At 37.5% G+C, this 13,899-nt stretch overlaps 2 protein-coding genes across 4 annotated transcripts in view; one reads left to right on the top strand and one right to left on the bottom strand.

Annotated features, from left to right (window-relative positions):
- Positions 1–13,899, top strand: part of LOC118562987 — a 137,333-nt gene that overhangs the window by 73,340 nt on the left and 50,094 nt on the right. The gene's annotated exons all lie outside the window — the stretch shown is intronic.
- On the bottom strand, positions 531–9,267 carry ctsba (cathepsin Ba). The gene is given in 11 exon segments (NM_001310005.1): positions 531–1,173; positions 1,252–1,333; positions 2,222–2,350; positions 2,479–2,595; positions 2,875–3,021; positions 3,910–3,995; positions 5,045–5,160; positions 5,315–5,429; positions 6,408–6,493; positions 6,574–6,697; positions 9,221–9,267. Coding segments are annotated over 9 exon segments (993 nt in total). The 5' UTR covers position 6,697; positions 9,221–9,267; the 3' UTR covers positions 531–1,173; positions 1,252–1,259.

Here is a 13,899-nt window from a genome sequence, read left to right as displayed (position 1 = left end):
CACTGTGGACCAACGCCAGCAGATGACATGGAGGCCCAAACTATCACAGAGTTTGGAAACTTTACACTTGACCTCAAGCAACGTGGATGATGTGCCTCTCTACTCTTCCTCCAGACTCTGGGACCTTGATTTCCAAATGAAAAGCTAAATGTACTTTGGACAACTCAGTAGCAGTCCACTTTTTGTCTTCAGCCCAAGCGAGCTGCTTCTGATGCCATCTGCATTCCTTGTGTCAAGAGTGGCTTGACACAAGGAATGCAGCAGCTAAAAACCATGTCCTGCATACATCTGGGTGGTTCTTGAAGCATCTCCCCCACATTCTTGAAAGGGTTTTGTTTCACTATCCTCTCCAGGGTGTGATCATCCCTGTTGCTTGTACACTTCTACCAATTTTTGTACATCCATTAAAAAAAAAAAAAAAAAAAAAAAAAAAAAAACGTCATGATATTCTAATTTTATGACAGCACCTGTGTATGCATTTAAGATGCTGTTAAATAGACCAACTCAATACAAAAATAATACACCCACCATACTGGCAACCAAAGATTTATTCAATTAACAATTCCTAACATCTGATCATAATTGGCAGTGAAAACAAAAAATACTCCATCTCATTCCAAGCTACATTAAAAAAAACTAAAAGTTTAAAAACAATAAAACAGGCAGCCGTTACAGACAGTACATTCTGATATTTAGCACAGAGTATAGTTTGTCATTCAAAAGCAGCAAGGGATCACTGCATGATCACTTGTTCCAAGCAACGTACCGCTGCTCATTTAGGAGTTTTAAAAAAATACTTGATTTAGTTTGACGTCGCATTAATCTGAAACAGTTCACAATTTTCACCGGTAGAAAGCAAAAACTGTAAAGGCAACAAACTGATTCATCTTTAAATTGCTTTGAAAGAGGATTCCACGTTGAATAAAGCAAAATGAAATGTGGGAGTGTCCTAAAACAGACCTGTAAACAGCTCGGTTTACAAGAACCATCAAATAGGAAAAGAGTAAACGGTGTGCATGATGATTGTTTTTTTCTTGATTTTAAAATTCACTTAAAAACTGAAGGCGCTTGAACACCCGCCCCCCTCTGATGTCATGCTGTATAAGCAGTTTTCTCTCCTCGTTGGCCCGTGGGTGGAGTGTGTCGCCCTCTGGCGGTAAAGCGGTTTAAAACCTGCAAATAGAGAACAATTATAAATTTCATGATATTTCCAAGGACACTTCTTATAGTCACTCCAAATATTAATCATACCTTAGGTTTTATTTAGGGATTCCAGCAACAACCTCGGACTCAATACCACAGTGATTTGATCCACGGAGGATTTTAAAGAATCCTGAAAATCAAAGTGATTAGGGAAAAAAAAAATGAGTAAGAATTTAGTGTGTTCAATGGTCAGTCTAAAAGAAGAAATGAATGAGGATCTATACAGAGTGAAAGCATACATTAAGCTGGTCTAGTGACATTTGTTAAAAAAAATAGAATTAGAATAGAAACAAGTACAAGCATACTAGATCTAGATATGGAACAGTTCTCCAGACTAACTTTTTGCACTGGTGTTGTAGTGACTACTTGTCTATGGAAAAACTTAAAAGTAAACGAACAAAAATTAAATGTAAATCAAATAGTTACTTGATGAATAGTGGGTTTCCGGGTTTACGCAGTACAAAAAAATTCTCAAAAAATACGTCAAAAAATGCAGTTCTGAGAGTTTATTTTTTCCCTGAAGATGCCTGGAATAAACTCTCAGAACTGCATTTTTTGACGTATTTTGAGAATTTTTTGTACTGCGTAAACCCGGAAACCCACTATTCATCAAGTAACTATTTGATTTACATTTAATTTTTGTTCGTTTACTTTTAAGTTTTTCCATAGACAAGTAGTCACTACAACAAGTAAAAAAAACCTTAAGCCCACCCACTTTCCATCCTGAGCTACCTGGAGTCTATGTATTTATACACCAGACACACCCAAAACCCAAACAAAATCAATTAACTAATTAAACAATTTACTAAGAAATAATTGTATTCTAAACAACTGTATTCTAAATGCAACAAATAACCAAATAAATACAAATGAACTAAATAATCTGAGTTCTAAAACAAAAATAGAGAAATGGCTCCTACAGGTGTCTTGCCTTTTTAGTTCGATGCATTGCCAAAAATGCACCAACACTGGAGACCAGTGCCATTTAATTTAATAATCACTACAGGTTTCTGCTCACCATTATCACCCCAGTCAGTGTTCCAGGAGTTTGCACAGAGCCAATAAGGAACACCGTTCTCCTCTCCCCAACCGATCATCTTTATGGCGTGTCCTCCCAAAGCAGAGCCCGTCACATGCTGATACACACCTGAGGAGAAGAGATAGAAAAGGAAAAATCAGGATTAGCTGCCAGTCACCCTGTGTGGTCTGCTGGGATGTTTTTGTTTTTTTAAAGTGTTTTTATAACCCTTGTAAGATCAATGCTTTTGTTCTTACCAGACTTGTAGGATGGGAAGTCTTCATACACTATAAACGCTCCCTCCACTGGTCCGTTCTTGTAAATCTCAGATTGGATCTGCTCCTCCTCTGATGGCACACCGTAAGATGTTTTGCCTGCAACAAACTTTGCATTAAAATCCTGAATGCACATCTTCACACAGTGGGGATATAACCCATAATAAAGATCTTAAAAAATCTCTAGAAAAAAAAAAAAAAAAGTTTACTTTTAAAAAACAGAATTAGCTCTTCAAATCTAAATGATTAAGAATAATAAAAACAAAGAAGTAAAATCACATAATGTTTTCATCCCTCTTTTTGCTAAACAATTAGCGATTATTAAAAAAGTACAGAGTAGCTTTTAGGCTTTTTTGATTTTTCCTGTATAATTCTTACCGTAGTGTTTGTCTTTTTGATAGGATGGTGTGTATCCAGCCTCACACTGTGTAACGCACTCAGGCGTGTCGCCACCCTCCCCAGTGCAGGGAGGCCTGCTGCCATTCACGTGGTGCTCACAGGGTTCAATGGTGTAGGGCCGGCAACCTATGAAAAATACAAAATGTCAAGCGTTAAATCATCGTGTGCAGTGGAGCTTTTGATACAGGCAAGTTTATTTATACATCTTTGTTCAACCAATCACAGCTCTTGAATGACAGCATCACGCAGAGAACAGGGTCAACCACATCTCATTAAGAAAGATTTGTGATTTCCTTAGTCGCTCTAAGCAGCGATCTGAATCGCTCTCAAGCCAAGATTCCTAGGTAGGGATTTTTAGCCTAAGATAGGATCTCAGAATATTTTAATACAGGATTTCTTTTTTCCTTTTTCCAAATATAGCTCCTTTGTGAGAGACTACAGTGTTTTATCCTGCCCCAGAATTTTGATGATTTCCTGTATTTTGATTGGCTGGGTGAAAGGTGAAGGAGGAGCTTCATTCATGCATGAACCAGCATTAACTTTGTGCTGTGTAAACACTCAGCTTTCAAATGTAGGATCCTAAAATTTTAGGGCAGAGAAACACTGGACACATTTCAGTAACTGATCGTACACTAAACAGTAATTTAGGGCCAAAAAAATAAATAATATCTTTGTCTGTTGACAAATCAAATGAATGCAACTAGGCTGTGTATTTTGACATTTCTGGTGAAGTTTTATTTAATATATGCCATAAATAGACATATAGATTTGCATATGTGTAGAATTTTTTCAAATGATTAAACACTTATAAATATTTCTAATGTATGGTAAGAATTGAAGTTGATAATGGAAACTGAATTAAGAAAAAAATCTAAATAAAAAAGACATACATAATTTCTCTGGTTCCAAGTGCACATTTGATGAATTACTGAGATAATGTTCTGTTCTTGACGATTAGCTTTTTGAAAAACAATTACAAGACATGCATACAAGCGCTTGCACAAATCAACTCACCAATATGAGAGTTGTAGAGACCGCCGGTCACCAATCCCTGTTCGGTCCAGAACTCCCAAGCATTTGCAGGGTAACCACCATTACATCTTAAAAAAATAAAATAAAAATTAATATAACTTATAATTCACTTTAACCTTCATATTTGTAGACAGACACACATTCAACCTCTGTTTTCTTCCAATAATTATCCTTTATCCAAAATGAATTGCACAAAATTTTGACTTTCGGTCACCTGCCTGAAACAAGTTGCCTTGACAAAAAGCATTTTATAGACCATCCACTCAATAAGGTGAATCTTAGAGTAAAAGTGTACATTGGATAAGCAAAACTTCAAAACAGATCACTTAAGGTGCATAGCCACATTATTTGATTTTATACATTAGTAGCGCACTCTGGTTGCATAAAACGTTTTTATGAAAGATTATCACATCCTGCTGGTGTATTAGTAGTTATTTTGGTGTTTTATGCTTTGTTTTTTGCACAATTTGTTAGTAAATAAAGCCTTTAATGAGTAGAATATTAATGGAAGTACGTACTGCGCATAGGAACCAGTTAACGGCTATTAGCATCTCCAGGCGAAACAATGAAGAGCATTGAGAAGAAAATGTCGCTGGGAATACAGTAGGAACGTTGGTGTTCACTGAAGCGGACGCTAAAACTGCCGAGGCTCAGATGTGACCGCAGAGTTGATTGACGTGAGAAAATGTTCTGATATGAGGCTCTTAAAGTTGCCCTTAGATCGGTTTATATAATTAATAAACAGGTTTTCTTCGATCATGCAGAGCTGGCACTTTACTGCGAGGCATTTCAGAGGATCAGGCTCGGTCTGACATCGTTTCATTTTGAGTTATTAACTAAGCAAACCAGCATTATCACAGTTCTGCCGCCATGTCTGTTTATATCCGTTAATCATGCCCTGTGCTGGGGCTAATTTTATCCGCAAAAAAAAAAAAAAAAAAATGTTTGGTGTCTATAACCTTATTTTTTGTGACCAAACAGCTTTTGGTCTTTTTTTTTTTAAGCATATAACATTGCTATAAACCTTTAAAATTACTTGTGCTTGAAATGTCAAATTGTGAGTTTTCTCACAGAATCATCATGTCCAGAGGAAGGCAAACTTCAAAAAAGGACCTACCCCATGCCACAGCTGTCGCAGCAGGTGAGCAGATCCTGGGAGGAGATCTCCACACTGACCTTCCCTTTGGTGTGAATGCAGATACGGTCAGAGATTGCCTCTGCTGCACCAAATGCCTAAAAAGGCAGGACAGCAACGTGACATCAGACTTGGTAGAATACAAATATTGAAATTTCATACAAGATTGGCAACAAGTTTTCTAATTAAGAGGGGGGGGGGAAGAAAGTGTAACAATTGAATCTGCATATTATTTAGCAGTGGGTTTCTCACCCAGCAGGATCCACAGGAGCCTTGGTCTCTGATCTCCTTCAGAGTGGGACACTCAGGCCACTGCTCTCTGGCATCAAACTGTTTTGGCAGCTTCATGCCTCCTGCGCTTTGAACCCTGAAGAGGCGGACACATTTTTGTGGGCGTTACTCCTGAGGAAATGTACTTTGGTGTTATGAGTTAGCAGAAACTGCAAAGCCCTACTTGGAGAAACTGTTCTTAACGCTATAATTGGTAATCCTCTTCGGAAACACTTATTTTTGTTGTACTGAGTGAAATGGTCCTTCCATCCTGACAGTAGTCAATACATTATGCATCCAGAGAAAGGAAAGAAAGAAAATAATAATAAAAAAGTATATAATAATAATAATAATAATAATAATAATAATAATAATAATAATAATAATAATAATAAACCTTTGAGAGTGTTGCAGGCCTGTAAAAACTCTGACCAAGAGAAAAGAGCGAGCACTTTGTAGTTCACTTTCAGGAGGCTGTAGGCCCAAATTTGATTAGAATCATCTATGTGCGTTTTCGTTGCATAATAGAGTTCTTACTGTTGACCCCATGAAAGGTTAAGGAACAGGACCTATAATTAGATGTTTTTTTTTTTTTTGCAGACTGACAGGTTTTACTGCCATTCATCTTACTAACAACTCACCAGCCTCCATGTCCCGATGCAGAAAAGCATCCCCACAGCATGATGCTTCCACCACCACTAAGTTTTACCAAGACATAGGTGTGTCCAAGGTGACATACAGAGTTAGTTTTAATCTAAATAATATTTTGCATCGACGCTAAAAAAAAAAAAAAGTGTAACTTTGGTCTCAGCTGTATTCATACTGAGGTAATACAGAGATCAGACACAAGTGGACTTCTGTAAGCAATTGATTTACCTGGTTTTATTTAGAGCTGATCAAGAAAAGGGGGCAATACCAGTGAAAACCAGATCTTTCAGATTTCTTTTTTTTGTAAACTATATAAAATGTTCCTTCCAGGCCTCACTTTTTATTGGTCTATAAGATAAAATCTCAGCAAAGTTCATTGGAGCTAGTGTCATTTGTGTAACAAAATGTGAAAACTGGTGAAACTCACATGATGGGGAGCTTAGGTCCCTTAAGCAGAGTGCCGCAGAGGTTTTTCACATAACTGTAGTCAACATCATGGAAGTTGTGGCCAGCCTGCAGGGCAGAGAGGGAATTTAGAAAAACTAAAATATTCATAAAAAAGGTCCTGATGGGGGAAACAAAAGAAAACTCACCTTCCAGGTCGTGTTAAGCTTATTGATGTAGTTGATCATGTCACTGGACAGAGGATGGATGTGGGGTCTGGCCAGGCTCACAGACAAGCTGGCAGCCAGCACCAGGAGAGTTTGACACCACATTCTGCAAAAAACAAAAAAAAGTTATAAGTTGAGGTACAGTTTAATGTAAAAAATATCCCATTAACAAAACAACTCTTCAACACTACAAAGTTCAGCATTTCTAACAAGGCTTTTTTTCTCCTCCCCACTTAGCTCCACTCCTAAAGCTACTAGGCCAGCAAAAACTTTTCAGCAGATTAGACATCGTCGTGCCTGACGGAGCTACAAGTAGAGGGACGAAGCAGCTCCTGTTCTCAGTCGAGCCTTTACAATGTTAAACCGCATCAGCACACCTGAACGAAGCACAGAGCCATAACATTAAAGTTACACGACTGAACCTCAGGGGTCATATGAATTTAAAATAAAAATGACAGCAATAACTCAAGTCCGTAGATGTTGTTTATACTGTGGAAAACATGAAGCATTCATAAACTATATTTTTATTAAAGATAACCAGAAGAAACAGAAAGTCTGGCAAAAAACCTAAAATGGCATCCACAATGCTTTAAAAACCAGTGGTCGGTGCAAAAAAAAAAGTGACATCTTCTCTAAAACAAACTACAGTATATTAAAAAAAAAAAAAAAAAAAAAAAAAAAAAAAAAAAAAGGGGATTTGTATCTGACTTTAGCCCAGGAGCAGACGTTTGGTTCCTTTTGGGAATTTTTTTTTTTTTTACTTTCATAAACACCTGTTCAGGCATGCTATGTTTCTGTAACAGCTGACTCTTGAACCACCAAGTTCTTGGGAAACTAATCACATGACAGATTCTCATGGGTGACCGCCAGAAAAAGTACACAGAAGTGAAACGTTTCCCCTTTTTTAACCAACAACGAAAGCTCATAAGACACTTGGGGGGGGGGGGGGGGAACTTGGCTTGTCATCATAACCATAAGCTTTCCATCAAAACCACCGCATGACGTTGAGAAATAGGTTCTAGCTAATATAAAGAGTACTATAAATACTAGTGTATATAATTTTATTTGCTCATGTTCGACTGATGAGGAATTTCTCTTTAGTTTGAACAGGAATGGTTTCATCCAAAAAAAAAAAAAAAAAAAAGTTTCAAATGTGATTTAAGGGAAGTGAGAGAACACCTCTCCCTAACTGCATTTCTCACTTCTCTACAGCAATTAATAGTTAATCTGCTTTCATAGCATCAGACTGTATGGCATGATGTTATAGAGGAAAACTGCTGAGTCACTGGAGGCTGCACAAACAACACCCACTCAGCTGACAAGTTTGACTCTGGCGCAAGCAGGTTTCCAGCTCTCGAAGGTTAGGGGGCGTGAAGCATCTTTTCCATTAAGAGGTCTGAGTTGTTGTGAGAACCTAATGAGTCAGCACCACAAGGCGACTCAGTGTGGTCCCTCGCGCAGATGAAATGACTGATGACCTTTTCTATAAATCCTGCCGGTACTGGTGATAACCTCAAACGGGGTACCTCAACCCCTAGATTAGGGTCTTCTCAGTAAGATATGATCTAGCCTTATTTTTCCTACCAACACTTTTTCCACCGACAGCAAAACTCTGACTTTATGCTCATCTTGTGTCTTTTGCGATGTAGTGAGAGGGGTATGCACGTGGAAACTTTTAAAAAAATCCTAGTTAAAATACGTACAACAAAATACCATAAACTCAACCGTGCTGTTCTAACGCTGACTTTTAACAGAGAAATCTGGTTATTTACTCGGCTAGCTCATGGAAGGCTTTATCAGTTTTTATGGCCATAGATAGGAGGAGTAAATTAATCATTTATTACATTCCTTCTTGGTGAGAGCAAAAAAAACGCAGACTGATAGAGGCAAAACAGCACAGGTTCTGATTTGAAGCTCACTGACAATTAAAAACTGGGGACAGAGGGCCTGCAGAGCCATTTTATACTACCTAAGCAAGCCTGACGTTGCTTAATTTGGCTTTGTTTTAAAAGGATTGCATTAGTTTGTCATTTAAAAAAAAACAAAAAACAAAAAAAAAAAAAACAGAGGATGACTTATTGAGCCCTCTCATGTGTTTTGATCCTCTTCTGTAGCACGTTTGTCATTAATCTTTTTTGTATGGGCCTTCTTGTATAAAGAAAAATAAAAATTGGTTTCACTTTCCATTTCCTGTCTAACTGACTTCGGTGTCGTGTTTCATGACCATTTTGATTTTTAACTCCTTTATGCGTGAAGGAGCATGCAGTTGACCTTCCCCACGTTTCATTTCGGACCCCCTATTAATTACGAGTTTTTTAAATGACTCCCGTCTTTGACCTAATTAGCGCTTTTTGTTTTACCCCGAGAGTAAAGCTAGTAAACAACTAGTCAAACAAAACAGTCTACAGCATGCAAATTAGTCTCTACAAATACCACTATGGAAGACATAGCCTCGCTTTTTGGATTCACTTGATGTTTAAAGCTGATTTTAAAAAATCGAGAAGCTTAACCAAGGTAGCCATGATAGTAGTAGTTTAGTAAAAATGTGACTGGTTTTAGCTAAAGCCACTCCCTCCCAGAGTAAACAGCCACCAGCTGAAAGCTTTAAAGTAATAAAAGAACAACCAACCTGTCGCTTATTGATCTGGGTTGTTGTTGTTTTTTTTTGTCGTCACCTTCTGCAGAGTCGCCCTCCACCCTCCGGTTGTTCTTTCAAGCTTGATCTCGTCGTATTTATCCCGGCGAACACGTGAATCAGTCACATGAACGCCGCTCATGTGATCCCACTATGTGGCCGCCTGCCCCCTCCTTCCTCTTTCACAGAGGTTCATTCAATTGCTGTCATGATTTCCTGCACAAAAAACAATCAAAAATCTTTTATCTTGAGGATATAGAAAAATAAAATAAATGTAAAAAAAACAACAAAAAACGAAAATATCAACTTGCCTGAAGCCGGGCATTTTCAACGAAACTGTACTTATTACGCCACTAGGGGGTGCTAAAACGCAACCATCGCTTGTTTTTCTAATGTGTGATTATGAAAACAATCCCCTCATAACTACCGGTAGTGCTTTGCAAACGTTTCTTACAACCATAAAGTAGTATAAAATAGTAACTTCATGTTAACCGCTTCTATATACCTGCCATGCCTTGCAAATGTATTCAAGCGTTCATACCAGTCACTTAGTCGTGTTTAAACTACAAAATTCATTTTGGGATTTGATGTGATGTACTAATGCACAGCTGTGAAACAAACAAGGACAATTTCACATTTTTAATAAATAATCTGAAAAGTTTCCCCGTTTCCCTATTCCTAAATAAAATCCAGTCCAACATATTTTATTCACCATTTACTAAGCATATAAAGTTGACTTGTGTGTAGTTTGAGCTCTATAAATAAAGCTGTTCACATTACAAAGGTCAGGGATAGAGATGCGGAGACACTTAAAGTAGGGTTTGGTTATAAAACAATATTTTAAGCTTTTCACACAGACCTCTGTTTAATTCACCATTTGGAAATGGAAAGTGTATGGCACATCTGCCAACTTACATATTTAAAATTAGATGTGTAAAACCAGTGATAAATATCACTGGTTTTACAGAATAAGCAAGAATCTGAACTGTGCAAAGCAGATCTAACTGTGAATGTAGCAGACTGAAGAAACGTTTTGGTTTAGTTTTGTCTTGCATCAGTTGTCTACATTGCAAAAAAAAAAATGAATACACTGCTCCTTTCTTCAATTTTATCTGAGCTCACATGCTTCTGAATTGTATTCAATAACCGGTTTTTACCAAGCTCTAGCTGTGATGACTGTGGAGAGAAAATGCTGATTGTGGGTGTGCTTTCTTCCTCTTTATGAATCTGTCATCTGACTATAAGATTGATGAAAATGACAAAAATACCACAACCACAATACCTCCAGTTCCTTGGATAAGTTTCACAAAAGCAGAATCTTAAAAAAAACTTTTATATTTAACTGGGAAGAATATATTCTATGCTCTCTCACGTTGGTGTGTTTTTTATTGTAAGAAGGAGCAGGCTTCTAATTGAAGGCAGGCAGAAAAAAAAGTATGATACAAGAAAAATCATCAAAACTATAGAACAGGTGAAGATTTGTCAAGCGAAGGAAACTTTTGTTAGATGTTACATTCCAACCAGTGATTTAAAAAAATAAATAATCTAATTTTATGTGATGGATCTGCACAAAACAGTCCAAGTTGTCAAATTAAATGAGAAAATATATTTGAAATAATAATAATGCTAGATCCCAGCCTGCGTTTCTAACAGATTTTCCCCTCTTAGCAATATATGTGAGTGTGAATATACATATACACGTGTGTGTGTGTGTGTGTGTGTGTGTGTGTGTGTGTGTGTGTGTGTGTGTGTGTGTGTATAAAGGTGTTCGTGTATGTAGTAATAAAAAATATATAAAAATGTATAAGTGGCAGTGTTTTGCAACATAAATCCTATCAGAATATTCTATTACTTTTAACCCCACTAAGGATATTTAAATGCACTGAACCGTTTGTTATAATAGATATAGTTTTAAAGTTTTCAGCAAAAACAAAAAAAAAACAAAAAAAACGTGGAAATTAGTTAAATATTCAGCGACTTATAGTTGATTAAAATTGATTTTGCGCCTGGTCAACACATTACACTGAGCAGAGCTGTCAACCGACCCAAGATGGCGCCCCCAAATCTCGTCAGCGCCCATAGGCGAAAGCGGTCGATGCGGGGTCCACTCTTTATACTATGCCTATGATTTCTTCCTCTTTCTACCAAACGCGCTCCGCGCACCCACTAAAAAAACAAAAACAAGACGCATGTAATAAATGGTTTATCTCGGATTACACGCTCCTCCGTTTCCTGACAATATGGCAGTGTAAACAACCCTGGTCACGTGACGTCCGAAACTCGTTCGATGGTGAGCTGGACCCATATTTGGTCATTAGCAATGCGTCAAAGGTGTGACGTCATTAACATTCTAGAAATTACATCAGTTATGATGTCACAGTGAATGCCACTGCATAAGCTTGGTTTTAAAGTTCTAAATCTCATTGTCGAAGAAAGACAGCAACAGAGCGCTTCGGAAGAGCTTGCAACCATCAAGATCGGAAGAAAGATTGGAAGAAAGTCTTGTATTTCGATCACCATGGAACCAAGAAGATCTGACAGATATTTTACAACTATGAACAAAATTCGAGTGGACAAGGTGTACAGCAAAGAGGATTATGACAACGAAGTTGCACAGAAAACAGCGATGCACAGATATGAAAGAGAGAAAGAGCACGAACTTCAGCAACAGATGATTGATATTGAGCGTCAAAAGATGCAGTTAGAAAAAACAAAGGCGACTCGACAGAGATTTATAAACAAGATTTATGCTGATCGCTATGTTGAACAGTCAACGCAGAAGAAATTTGAGCAAGAGCGGCAGAAAAAAGAAGATATGGAGGCATCAAAGAGAAGGGATGGTTTCAAGGAATCGGAAAAACAAGAAATAAGAGAACGCCACCGGAGAGATGTGATAAACAAACAGGCTTTAATGAAAGAAAGGTTAGAGGAGATAGCATTGCTTCAGGCCAAGAGGCAACAGGAGAAAACTGATTATCTAGACAACAAAGAGGAATATTTGATCAAGCCATCAACAACTTACACAGATTCTGAACTGTACGCTTTTAGAAAAAGCCAGTCAAAGCTGGTGTCTGATCAACTTGCTGACATAAAAAGACAGAATCTTGATGCAGCATTTCTAAGAGAGAAGAAATCCTTAGAGTCTATGAAGAGTAAAGTCACCAAAGAACTGCACGAAGAAACAGAAAGAATATTCAGTCATTTCCAGCTCAGAACGAAAGAGATTAAGGAAGTCAAAGAGATTGAGGATGCTGACAAATATCCTGACATGAAGTTTTTGCCTGACAACCAAAAGCAGCTGGATGATGAGTTGCTGTCTTATCAGGCTGAAGAACCTCGGAAAATCAGTGTCACTTCAGATGATCGTGAGACATTTATTTCAGATGCAAAAGTCAAAGTAAGGCAGCCCAGACCTCCAGAAACTGCGAATCCCAAAAACTCCTCTCGTCGATTGATTTCACACAGAACTGCCCGACTGAGACACTCTAGCCCTACAAGCTGCTTAGCCCAACCTCTGAATGTTAGAGATACAAAGATCAATCCCAGAAACAACCGTCAGCAATTGATTTTGGAGAAAAATGCCCAAAAAACCTCTCCCTCTTTCAAAGTCCTTAAACAGCATGAACTTCAAAATTTTATCGTCCAGTCCAAACACCCACATTTTCCATTCATTTTAGATAAGGATGCCCAAACGAGCTCCCCAAAACTTCCCAGCATTAAACCGGGGCAAATCCAAGGAAGAAATGGACCTTTCAAATCCGGACACCAGCCCCTTCCTCTTATCAAGGAAACAATCAAGATTGTGAACTTTACGTTTCCAGGCAGTTCTAAAAAGTAATCTGTTTTTAGGGGCAAAACAGGTTCTCTCTGGGTGCTTCAGCTTTTGCAACTGTGCAAAAACTTATTTCCTCTCATTTCCCCTCAAACTGAAAAAAAATAAATTTTAATATGATGAAAAAAACAGGTTCTCTCTGGGTGCTCCAGCTTTTCCTAATGTAGATTTTTTTTTAATCTGCTGTAAGACTTAAAAGTAATTTGTTTTTTTTAGGCCAATTTTTACGATTGGCTTAAAAGGCACACGAAAAATTTCTTATCAATGTGAGACATTTTAAAAAGCTACCATCAACAGATGGTAGCCTTTAATGTATGGGTTTCTCTTTGGGTGCTCCGACATTTTCCAAAGTAAAGAAAAAACATAATTTCCTCTAATTCCCCCTCAAACTGCAAAATTTTTTTTTAATAAAATGAAAAAAATAGGTTCTCTCTGGGTGCTCCAGCTTTTCCTAATGTAGATTTTGTTTTAATCTGCTGTAAGACTTAAAAGTAATTGGGTTTTTTTAGGCCAATTTTTACGATTGGCTTAAAAGGCACATGAAAAATTTCTTATCAATGTGAGACACTTTAATGTATGGGTTTCTCTTTGGGTGCTCCAACATTTTCCACTGTAAAAAAAAAACATATTTCCTCTCATTCTCCCTCAAACTGCAAAAAAAAAAAAATGTAATCAGATGAAAAAAAACAGGTTCTCTCTGGGTGCCCCAACTTTTCCTAATGTAATTTTTTTTTAATCAGCTGTAAGACTTAAAATTTAATGTATGGGTTTCTCTCTGGGTGCTCCAGCTTTTCCTAATATAATTTTTTTTTAATCAGCTGTAAGACTTAAATGTAATTTG

This window comes from Fundulus heteroclitus, chromosome 4 (assembly GCF_011125445.2).
Source record: "Fundulus heteroclitus isolate FHET01 chromosome 4, MU-UCD_Fhet_4.1, whole genome shotgun sequence".
In the NCBI taxonomy this organism is placed as follows: domain Eukaryota; kingdom Metazoa; phylum Chordata; class Actinopteri; order Cyprinodontiformes; family Fundulidae; genus Fundulus; species Fundulus heteroclitus.
The sequence above is the reverse complement of the archived record's forward strand: the minus strand, read 5'-3'. Positions and strand labels throughout refer to the sequence as shown.